Source organism: Gambusia affinis, linkage group LG06 (genome assembly GCF_019740435.1).
Source record: "Gambusia affinis linkage group LG06, SWU_Gaff_1.0, whole genome shotgun sequence".
Lineage (NCBI taxonomy): Eukaryota > Metazoa > Chordata > Actinopteri > Cyprinodontiformes > Poeciliidae > Gambusia > Gambusia affinis.
The window spans coordinates 9,870,694-9,883,049 of record NC_057873.1 but is presented as its reverse complement, the minus strand read 5'-3'; the positions used below and the strand labels follow the sequence as shown (position 1 = coordinate 9,883,049).

General features: G+C 38.7%; 1 protein-coding gene across 11 annotated transcripts in view; it reads left to right on the top strand.

The window, feature by feature from the left end:
• The first annotated feature begins 4,122 nt into the window (after positions 1 to 4,122).
• pax3b (paired box 3b) overlaps positions 4,123 to 12,356 on the top strand; it is a 29,661-nt gene continuing 21,427 nt past the window's right edge. For 2 of the 11 annotated variants that reach the window (XM_044120269.1, XM_044120273.1), the window contains exons 1-4: positions 4,124 to 4,743; positions 5,157 to 5,392; positions 5,543 to 5,672; positions 5,993 to 6,136. In XM_044120269.1, coding sequence (XP_043976204.1) covers positions 4,659 to 4,743; positions 5,157 to 5,392; positions 5,543 to 5,672; positions 5,993 to 6,136 — 595 coding nt within the window. In that variant the 5' untranslated portion in view covers positions 4,124 to 4,658. Of the gene's footprint in view, positions 4,744 to 5,156; positions 5,393 to 5,542; positions 5,673 to 5,992; positions 6,137 to 12,356 lie in introns of all 11 variants that reach the window. The other 9 variants (XM_044120272.1, XM_044120274.1, XM_044120271.1 and 6 more) reach the window with 8 other exon arrangements.

The window sequence follows — 12,356 nt, the reverse complement described above, 5'->3', positions numbered from 1 at the left end:
GGGAGTGTTTTGGAAGATCTTTCAAGAACTCTCAGAAGAAAATGAAGCCAACTACAGTGAATTTAGAACAAAGGGAATGTCTTGACAACATGACACTTTGAAAAACATATCAGACGATGACATAATACTTGCTCTAAAAAGTTTGAGAACCACTGTTTTACTGTATGGGTTACAAACTACATGTAAATAGATTAAAGAAAGTAACCATAAAGTCTCTGAGGTAAACCAAATGAGTAAACTCTAGGACAGTGTTAAATTATTAAAAGTAATTATCAATAAAATGTCAGTGATTATTTATGGTTAATACACATGTTGGAAATGTGCAGTTTAAAGAATTGGCTTTATTCCTGCGGAGTCCCCCACGGTTTGATTATGGGCCCTGTCATTTTGAACCTCTGGCATGTAAAACCATTAACTTCTATCTATCTATATCTGTCTGTGTGTCTGTCTGTCTATCTATTATGTTAATTACATGTTTTTATCTATCTAAAAACATATGAAATTAGCTTTCGTGCAGAATAGTCAACAAAACTTTTTTTTAAATGCGTTTAATAAAATAATATAATCACCTCCAGAAGCAAATAAAGTGTGTCCGCCTTCAACTATTCTGACACCTCCTACGACTAGTAAGTATATCAACTATGATACATTTTAAAAAGCAAATATTTATTCTCTTCCAACTCAATATTTTACTCATGTGTGTATTTAATATCTTATTGTCACTTTGTTTTCTTTTCTCAAAGATAAATGGGACTACAAAGCTGATGTGTATGGTTGAAACAGCGCCTTCTACAGTCACAGTGAAATGTAATTGGGATGTGAAAAGAATGGTAATTGTTTCTCGTTGCAGTTATTTAAAATCTCCTAATTATCCTAAAATTAAATTAAAATTAAATTGCATTCTACTTATCTGTCTTGGTCGCAAAATATAAAACTATTTGATAGATTTAATTTAAGAGTAATAATAAGATCAAAGAACCAATCTTGTTTTTTCATAATTGGGTTCTCATGATCCAAATACTAAAACGTTCTGAGAGAGAAAATTAAGCAGATGTGACTAAAGCAGCTAAGTACATTTTCTAGGATTCAGACGTAAAAAAGCATAACATTACAATAATGACAAGTAGTGAAATTGCTACATTTGTAAAGTTTTAATATGCTCGTTACATGAGTTGAACTGAAAGTGTGTCGATACTAGAAAATATATGAAATAATATATTTACTACCTTACCTACTGTTCACATTCAATTGCAAGTCTCAACCTGTAATCCCTATATGAAATTGAAATTAGCTTGTTTCCTTATACTTCTACAACCTCCACTTCTAACGCTGGCTAGCAAAATATGCTTCACCTCTTGATTATATGTAGATGTGAGAGCTTCATGGCTCACAGTGCAACAAATAAACTTGGTATTTATTTAACGCTTTGTCAAAAATCATTCTAGATTTGAATATCTTTTATATGTTCTTGTTCAATTATTTTTTGTAGGGGCGAAATATACGAGTCCACTACTATAAGGTGCAATGAAGAAACAGCTGACTTGTTTCTTCATTGAACAGGTTTTAATGATTTGATCTAAACGCATCATATTATACACTGGGTGATAAATAGTTTTAAGGCGGTGTTCTGCTTTGATATACACCCATGTTCGTTTCTTACTTTTAAAAAAGTAAACGCATTATGGGCAGTATTAACAGGCCAAAAATTAGTAAAGATATTGTCCTCTAAGAGAGAGAAAAATGTATTTTTAGGTGAATTTTGAGAAGTTACTGTTTTACGACATTCGCTTCCTGCCTTTTTTGTGAATTATTATTAGCATGTGTAAAAAAAAAAAAAAAAAAAAAAAAATCAATCAGCACTCTTTGAATGTCCTTCTCCGCAGAGCATCTGATGCAACTCATTTATTTCTCATCAGGAGAGATTTCTGACTTTGAGTTTCGTCCCCCGGTAATGGATTGGACACGGAGATTCAGTGTCGCTTTTTAAAAGAGCATAAGCCTCTATCTCTGTTTTCTATTTGCCCCCTTTTGCATGTGCGTGTTTTTCAGTTCGTACAATATCTAGTTTCAGTCAAATCCTTCTCAGATAGCCACATTCGTCAGCCTACACAGTCACGTTCCCTCTTTTTGTAATATTAAAATAATTTGGAAAATTTCTTTTTGATTTTATTTTTTATTTTTCGGAAACCACTCTTAACATTGGGCCTTTAAATGTTTTGTTTAATCATTCGTTCAAAAGGTTAAAGTGAAATGACGCTCAAGCATCGTAACTTTATCAAACAAAATGTGAAATTCAAAACAAGCGCACACGATAAAGCACTCCACTCGTGAAAATAAAATGCGATGAGATTCCGTTTAGCAGATGAAGAGCGCCTAGTCCTATTTAGTTTTAACTCACCTTCCATTATTCGCGTAAGTTTTTGACAGCGAACACAACATGTTAAAAGTTGCTCTCTACCCAGATCCTGCAAACCGGGGCTGTGTTGACGGAAACCCACTGAGTCTGGGGGACTCTACCTCCTCTAGGTAAATGAGGGTGAATGACAGAGGCCTTTGTAGACTCTCCACAGGTGAGCGGAGAGACTCAATCAGGTGTTCGGGTTTTGCAAGAACTCACGGCACAATGTGCATAACTATGACCATTCCGGGAAGATTGCCACTGAACAAGTCAGTGGCAATAAGGCAAAAATCAAAACTTGTCGTCGATTGTTTAAGATATGCTTCAGTATATAAGATGATGGCACTGGACGTGGTAATAGATTTATAATGTCATACCTTCATAACATGCAACTTTTAAAGTCCTGGCTCTGGACGATATATATGAATTATGTGGCTGATGTTACTTTTTTGGTTATAAACTATATTATGTAGGAACATCCGAACATGAATTGAATTAAATACAACGATGCGGGGTAACTGACGGACGCCGAAATAAAATTCTGATTAGGTTCCCAGACAGCTTTGTCAAAACAAATAAGCTTGTTAAGGTATAGCTTGTTGATAAGTAAGCTTGAACCTTTCTTAATTAAAAAAATAAAAAATAAAAAATTATTGGTGTTCATAAAGTTGCCTTTTTGTGAATTAAAGCAACCCTTTGTGCCAGTTCAGAGCATGTAGGAGCGCACTTCACTGCATCAGTCAGATCCCGCGAAAGATACAGGCTGCTGTGACCCGTGACCCCATCAAACCCAAGACAACTTCTTTGTTTGGAACGATATTGATTATTAGACATCTTTCGGGGGCAAAGTAGTAAGGGCGTAAAAATAAATCCTCCTTTCCAAAGTGGCACTGCGCCAGACAGGCTTTACGGCCGCCCTGGCGTCATACCCTGCTGAGGCGCACGGCCCCCATCAGACTGTTCCTCGCTGGTTGGTGCTGCACTCTGAAGAACCACAATAAATTCCTGGAAGTACACGCTCTTTGTCGCCATTTGTGTCATATATGTGAGGCCACGGGGAGGAAACAAATTAGAGGTCGCGGGCAATAGCACGCGTAAACACTTCGGAGATGATATTACGCACAGATTGGCGGCATGGAATTCTAATTGATTTCTTTTTTTTTCTTACTTTTTGTGCGTTCATAAATCAGTTCACAAAGCTACGTGGTGTTCAATGAGAAAATATTGCTATTTGCGCTCATGTTAATGTATATAAATAATTTTCAGCAGTAATTATTGGTCTAAATGTTAACTCTTGGACTAAATCGTTCATTTTGTTGGACTTTAAAACGTTGATCTGTTCTAATTTTTAGTTGGTAGAAATCCCATACATAGCCCATATGTGTAGTGTCGGAGAGTTAGAGTCAAAATTCACAAAAGAAGACATATATTCTACCATTCTTTGTATATCAACAAAAAAAATTTGTTTTCAATGATTATTGCTTTTCACCATAAAGCAATTACATAAAAAAGATCAATTCACAACATCTAAACTGAGGAAAAAAATACTCCACGACACTTGAGAATTTTTTTTAGTTATTTAAACAAACAGTTAATTGATTTATCATATCTTGTGCTGTATAATTTTACACAGCACAAGCCTAATATCTATTTTTCTAGTATCTCAGTGCCTTGAAAAGTGAACTTTATGTACAGATCTGCGCTCTGTGAATTGCCGCCCCTGTCCTGTCCAGCGCAACTATGACAGCGTTTCTGATAGGATAAAAAAGTTTTATGCCTCAGCCAATCCTAGCATTCCCCTGGGCAACGTTCGTAAACCTCTCAGCCAATCACAACCGTGAGCGCTGGACAAGCAGGGGAGAACCTCCACTACTTTTGATTGCCCACTCTCACTTCGAACCGGTGTCAACAAACAACAACAACATCCTCGCCATAGAAACGACGCCCTGTTTGCCGTGATCTTTAAAAACAGAACCCGTTAAGCTGAAAAACACAAGCCCTTCAAGTCCCTTAAAACCAAATTTCATCTTTTTGACGTCAGTTTTTGACTTCTTTGGGGGGCTATTGCTGTCCCGGGATACTCCGGTGCTTAGCTGTAGCCCGGAGCTCAGCTAAGCCCTACCGAGGCTAACCGGTGCTAACTTCTCACAAGGACGGAGATTTTTCCATTTACTGACCGACTCCTGCTGCTGTTCGCCGCAGGAGAGAGTCCTCCCCGGGAAAAGAGGAGGTCGGTGCAGACGGTGGGGGTGGTGGAGGTATGACTGCGTTGGCGGGGTCAGTACCCAGGATGATGCGACCCACGCTGGCTCAGAACTACCCCCGCAGCGGCTTCCCACTGGAAGGTAAAGCACGACAAAATGTCGATTTAGTGACGTCGGGAAAAAAAAAAAAAACTTTTAAAACCTTTCTATTGAAAAGTCAGTCATGGACTCTGTCCCTAAATGGTTATGTAAAGGCTAAAAGAAGGGCTTAAGTGAACTAAAACGTGTCGGTTAAGCCGATTCTTTATTTCTTGGTACAACTTTTCAGATTGACCGTGGAAACTTCGTGCCAGTTCTTTCCACCTTGTTTTACAGTTTACTTTGCTGAGATTTTAGACAAGCTACATTTTTACAGACCATTGAAACATCTATTACTCCAAGTGCTACAAGTCCTTTTCTATTCCAAAATAAATAGATTTTTATTAGAGATCCCGAAGAGACCGGGCTTTATCCTGAGAAGTTCCCCCTCATATTTTTAATATTTAAATTTACAGTGTCTACCCCGCTGGGTCAAGGCCGAGTAAACCAGCTCGGAGGGGTTTTCATCAACGGCAGACCTCTGCCCAACCACATCCGACACAAGATCGTGGAGATGGCCCACCACGGGATCAGGCCGTGCGTCATCTCCCGACAGCTCCGGGTCTCCCACGGCTGCGTGTCCAAAATTCTGTGCAGGTACCAGGAGACGGGCTCTATCAGACCCGGAGCCATCGGAGGAAGCAAACCCAAGGTAATTTCATTTATGTTTTCTTACGTCCAGTCCATCAAAGTAAAACTTGTGCATGCACTTACGTGTTGATGCGTCATAATAACCTGTTGATTTTGTAAAACGGCTTACTTGTTTGGTCAGTAAATAAAACAACTCGTGTTGTGCTTAAAGCAGGGAACAACGCCGGACGTCGAGAGGAGAATAGAGGAATACAAGCGGGAAAACCCGGGTATGTTTAGCTGGGAGATTCGAGATAAATTACTGAAGGATGGGATATGTGACCGCAACAACGTTCCTTCAGGTAAAAAGGGAAAAAAGAGAAGAATTTCACGTAATTTTTGGCAGAATTTTTAAAGTTATGTAGCCTAATTTTGCTTTCATAATTTAAGTACCTGTTTTTATTTTAGCTTTTTTATTTGTTTGTTTCAAAAAATAATAATACAAATAAAACAGTAAAATATTGAAATGATCGTTTTTACATAAATATATACACATTTTAGATAATTTTTCATCAGTGTAAATCCAATTGTCAGCACAGTTCTTAACTTTTACATATATTTTCACCTAATCTTTATTTTCGTCGTGACATCATCAATTTGTTTGAAACCTCCACTTTTGCAGTGAGCTCCATCAGTCGCATCATGAGGACTAAGTTTGGGGGGAAAGGTGAGGAAGAAGAAGAGGAAGACGAGATCGAGAAGAAGGAGCTGGAGGACAGTGAACGGAGAGCCAAACACAGCATTGAAGGCATCCTGGGAGACAGATGTGAGTTTACTTCTTGAGTTTGTATTTTGGCTTGGCAAAATGTTCAGGTTTGTTTTGCAATTTAATTATTGGAGAGGCTTCTGTGAAATTTCACCACATTTAGCAAGCCAGTTTGAGGAAGAATATTTGACTAGTAAAAGGTGTGGCTTAAAGTTGCTGGATGTTAAGACTATGGTTCAACCTTTGTGAGGAATTCTTTATCGACCATTTCTCTCCACTAATGCTTTTCCCATGAGGCCCTATACCGTAAATCAAACAGCAGGCGATGGCTCTGTGCGGGAAGGAGGAGAATGCATGTGTGTGATTGTCTGTGTGAGTGTGTTGAGCAGTGGTTTAAAAGCAGTAAATGAATGGCCTTTACAGTAAGTCCGTATGGCCTTTCAGCATATATTCAGTAATGTTCTAGTGTGGCATTATAAACCCATCAACCATTTAATTTCTTCATTCATTATTAAAACTAATCACACTGCTCTTTATTGCTGTTCTTATGTAGTTTGAACTCCATATTAAATACCAGATCAATTTTTACTAGGGCTGCAAACTGTTACAAGCAGTGGAAAAAGTCTTAAAGGCAGAACTGTTTTCATAAAAGAAAATATTTCCTAATGCTTTGGTGACTCTAAGTAGTAAATTTTTATGAGGAGTAAAAAAATTAACAAGTAAAATGCCAGAGTAAACCATCAGAATTTGCAGATTGAACCTTTTGCTGAATACAAGTATAGTTATTCCAGCTTTGTGGGATATTTTGACATTTTGGACTCATTTTATCAAACTTTGCTACATTAAGGCAAATTCCATTGTTTTTGAATGTCATTGCGTTGTTTTTTTATGCTTGTCTTGCACCACTAGAGTGGAAATTTGTGTTGCATGGCAGCATTCTGTAATTTCCATATTATATTACAGTTCTACAAACATACATCTTTTAACATGTAGACCTTGCTGTGACTGACAGAGGGAAAAACTGTTAGGGTAATGAGTCTGTCAGAGTTTGCTAGCTTAAAATAATTTAATTTGGTTTACATCCAACTGGGGGAAAAAATCAGCTCTGTGAAATTTAAGCAAGATTATGACACTATTTAAATATTAGTTTATAAATGTTTTGTTAAATAATTATTTAGTTTTCACCAGTATTAACTTCTTTATTTTGATAACAGATCCTACTTAAATCTTTTGAATTTCACCCAAGATAAATGTAATTTATCAAATGTTGTGTATAGAACAGTAAGGTTTTATATTTATATGAATATGTCAGTTTAGTAAGCCGCAGTGCTAATGTCAAGCTTGCTAGCATATCGTGCTTCCTAGCTTTAAAGTTTACATTTTAGAATACGTTTAAATAGTTTAGCTATATCTCACTGACAGTTTCACAACTTGGTGAAATTTTCAGTGATATTTGATGGTTTCACATCAAATATTAATTCTGTCTTTTTTTAACAAGATAAATTAACACATTTACATTGATCATTAGAATTTGTCAAACTTTTACTAGTTTTTGCTAAGAATCACATTTCCTCTTTTTTCCATTCTGAAATATTGATGTAGGCTACGTCATTCTCAAATAAAATACATGCAAATTGTCCACAATTTTGTTGGTTTAACTGTAACACTCTGATTTTTTAGTGTATGACTAGTAGCTTAGAAAGCAAACTTTTAACACGTAGCTTATTAATCTTATGGCGCACGCAGGTTCCCCTGTCAGCAACAAAGTGAAGACTATATTGTTCCGAAAATATTGATCTGTTGGTCAAATATGTTTAAGGCGCCAAATGTCAGCATTTGCTGCCGCTTGCTCTTGCGTCAGTAGGGGAGGAGAGATAAAGGTCCTTGGTTCGAAGAGACAAAATGTCCCCCAGATGAGTTGATCAAACATTTGTTCAACGGTCTCCATCTCCTCACAAAGACACGCCTCGCGCGCACAACGGGACGCTCGCGGATGAACTTGGGAGACAAAGGCTCGCGAGTCCATTTGAGGCTCACGCTTGGGCTGCGCGCGGACAAAAGGCCAGCTTGGAAACAGCTTTGGCCGCCGCTAAAGTAGAAGAAGAAGGCGACCTGCTTAATATTCAGCCAGAGGAATAGAAAGGAAAAGGAGAGTTTCACAGAAAGAGGGAGAGAAAAAACCCGACGCAAGACATTATGAGGCCGCAATGAAGGATGAATTATTCAGGAAGCGCTCCGGCTGGTCCGGCACGGCTCGGAGGGCCCGTTCACCGGCTATTTTCATCTACAAAATGTTTTCTTTTAGGGTTCGCCTTAAGAAGCCCGCTGCCATTCAGTTAGGCAATTCAGACTTGTGAAAGCCACCTACAGCCCGAAGATGCGCGCTCACCCCCTAAAACAGGGGCGCGCATGAAAATCCCAGCTGGTGAAATCGGCCTCAAAGCTTTAACAAGAAGGCTGTTTCTCCAGCCAACACAAACTTATTTAGAGTGTATATAATTTATTGTGAGACACCAATAAAATTCGATAAAATAAAGCCATTGCAGAAGGAAAAAGACATTATTGCCCTCATACGTGATGGCTTTTAATAAATTGCAGAGATAGCCATTCTCAAACTATAACTAGTCCACAAAACAAAGAGAACTTCTCCAGCCTGATGTAACTCGTGAGCTATCATTGATCCTTTGATGATGCCCTGGCCTTGGCCTCTCAAACATTAATAATGTCCTCTAAATGATGTCGATATTGTGCCATGTCTCGTTTTAATGACCGAGGGGGGTGGGGGCATTACCGAGTGTTTTCGGTGAATAGGGACCAATGTTCTCCCGGGGAGAACCCCAGTCTGGCCCGTAGCACAGCTTGACAATGGGGGCCCCGGGCAGCCCGTCCTCTGCGCTGCATGCGCACAGCTCCGAAAACTCAGCCGCTTGCCCTCCCCTCTCCTCCCAGCCGCTCCTTCTCCCCTCTTACCCCCACTTGCTCTCCTAAATCTCTTCAAGCAGATTAAATCGACTCTTTTATTTCATCGCACTTTCATCTGGAGAGCGACACCGCCCCTCTCCCTCTGATTCTTTCGCTCTCCGTGTGTCTCTCGGAGCCTGCGGCGCACAGCTCGGGTTATATCTCCGCTACATCCTCCACGGCGCACAAAGCAAAGTCAATCTAGTTTGTAAAGGAACCTTATTAGGGCGTGTATTGTCAATTTGCGGGTTAATTATGCATATGTTTTGTTTCACTGGGACTGATTTTACATCGAGAGCTCAAACTGTTTACTTTGGAAAAAGGAACCTATTATCTTCTCAGATGATAACTACCATGTTCCCTGCTTTAGGCAATGGAAATACCAGCTGTACATAATAAAAGAGATACACAGTGGCCTAAATAGTAATCAGAATGTGTTAACATCATGCTCTGAAAGTCACTTGTTGATTTTTTTTTAATTAGAAACAATACTTTTTTACAAATAATTTTTTATGATAAGTTAAAAAATATCTACATAATACAAAGTTTGCTTTTAAACTTAAATAATATAAATGTATTCAACAGTAACATCCTACAAATTCTTTAAACGTTAAACAGGAAGACTTTAGTTCTCAAAAACCAATATACCCCGCTTCATTTTCAGATTTATTTGACACCAGTTTTGGCCCTCCAGGCCCATTTTTAGGGCCTTGGCAAACTGTTAACATCATGGTAATTAACCCTGAAGACAAAGTTAATGATTAAAACAGACGTGGTGTACCCGCCTCCACCCTCCTCCTGCCTCACATATTCACAGTGTATCTTTGAGAGTCCGAACTTACTTCGGTGAAATTAGCCCGATAATACAGAAGAGCCTTGTCGAGGGCCAATACACTTACGTTTACCCCGGCCGTTTGTATGCACACACATGTCCACACATTCCACTCTGCAATGCAAACAGTCAAAGGGATAACTTTATTTTGGTGAAAGAGGATCCTGGAAAGGGCTAATTGAATAAGCCCAGGATCTTTGAAAAACCCCTACCATGGTGAGCGCAGTCATCATGTCATAATTAGGTTTATTGAGGCACATTCCTTCAATCTGCCTCCATTCTGCCGGCCTCATTGTGTCCACAACCCCAGGCCAGTAGCTCAGGGACAAAAGAGAACCGTGCACAGACAATACATGAAAGAGCTATAAAGATTTAGCCAGCTTTGTCACAGAAACAGAGCGGGACTTTGTTTGTGTAAATAATGCAACTGAATGAGAAACTTAGGTTCCTCTGCCACTTGGGGTGTGGGACCTTGAGCTGCAAATGGTACGAGGGGGGCACAGCCCACATTGGTGCCACAGCAGAGGGGATGAAATAATATGAAGAACCTGCAGAACAAGAGGAGGAAGGAGCAGACAAGGAGACAAAGATTAGGTTTAGAGCCAAGTGAGGGGATTTATTTTAGTGATAAAAGAGTTTACAGGAGACATTTAAACCTCAATTTTGATATTGCTAGTGAATGGTTGTTTTCTGGGAGCATTTTTTCCAGTTTTTGACACAAAAATGATCTATATAGAATACATTAAGAATCATAAACCCAGCCACCCAAGAACATATATAATGGATGCATTTGTAGACGAATTTGTAGCTGTTATACAGCAAACAACTAGGTTGAAAATCTAAATTTCCAACTGTATAGGGTATAGCAGTACTTTACACAATGATTTAAAACACACTGATTTACTTGTTTTTATTTAAAATAGTAAAGCAATATTTTTTTACTGCTGCAATAGTAATATACCAAGCTGAGCATTACAGTGATTATAAGCCTAACTATAACATTTTCTTTGATTTTGATACAGAAACTTTAGAATGACAAAACCGTGTTGTACTTTTCAAGTACTTATTACTACATATATATTTTCTGCTCTTCATACTGGAACACAAGTTTAACTTCATATCAGCTTTTAGGCTATCTTCTCTGCAGTTTTAAAATAATTCTTTCTTGTATTTTTCTTTTTGCAACCTGCAATATTTGTAGGAATCTATATGAATTTGTCTTTCCTTTAAGCAAGAAAAAAAAATGAAGCAACTAGTCTGCAGCTCTTTAAACAGCAATACTCAGCAACAGGTGGAGGAGGGGAATCACAGCATTAGTCATTTTTCTACACAGCCACAAAAATCAGTTCCCTTCTACAAGTTATCTGTCATACAATCAAAAAAGTATTAGGGTATAGAAATATGATAATTTAATGTTACAAATTGGAAAGAAAAATGTGCACAGTGGAGGTTTTTGGAAATAGAAAATTACGATAATGGTATACATATTACATTGTCATGCCACTGGGTTTGAAATGACAAACATATGCAGCTATTCTGGAGTTCTGTAATAATCCTTTAGTTTTTGAACATTTGTTCTGCATCAAATGCTGTAGGTCAGTGGAACTGCATTCCAAGTCTGGAATAAGAAAAAAAACAAAAACTTTTTAAACTGTTTAATGTGGAATTTGTCAGTCTGAAAACATGTTTGCAGTTTTCTGCAAAAAAGCTAAAGGCTCTTTTACTGTGAAGCTTTTTTTGAACAAATTCCAAACTTCATAAGTTTGGGTTTCAGACAAGAGCCCAATATTACACAGAAAGTTTATTTGACATTTCGAAGCACTTCTCAGACCAATCATTTGTGTAATTGGGACAGCTGTCAGCAAATTAACTTATATTAAAACTGATGGCCCTGGTATTTTTAGTGTTGCTGTTTTTGTCCCAACAAAATTTGACAAAGACAGGAAAAAAGAAGATCTTGATGAGTCCTATAATAGCTATTGGCTATGACTCCGCCAAATGTGTCGTGAAGAGGGCTCTGTCTGTCCAAGGAACGGATGAATGTGTCACTCAGAGAGTCCCTGGGCACAAGGGCATGGGGGCCACAGGGGCCAAGTGGCGAGCACCAAATCACTCTCCTCTACCCTGGGGCTCTCTCCGTCTTCCTAGCCCTCTGCACGCCTCCCTCTCTTCTAATAAGGCCTTGCATGATGACTATCCAAGCATGAAAACATAGTTATCTGCAAATGAATGGCTGCTCTATGCTTCATTAAAGCCTCTTTTTGCTTTCACACTCTTATTGTGACCTTCTGATATCAATTCAAAGGGCAATTAATGAATGCACACCAACTTTGAAGTCGGGACGATTTTCTGAAAGGGCGGGGCCCAGAGAGGTTGCGTGTGTTTAGGCGCATGTGCGTGTTTGAGGGGGTATTTGGGGGCACCCCCTCCCAAATAAATTTGCAGTAGTGCCCCCAGCCTTCACCCGCGACGGACTGAGCCACATTG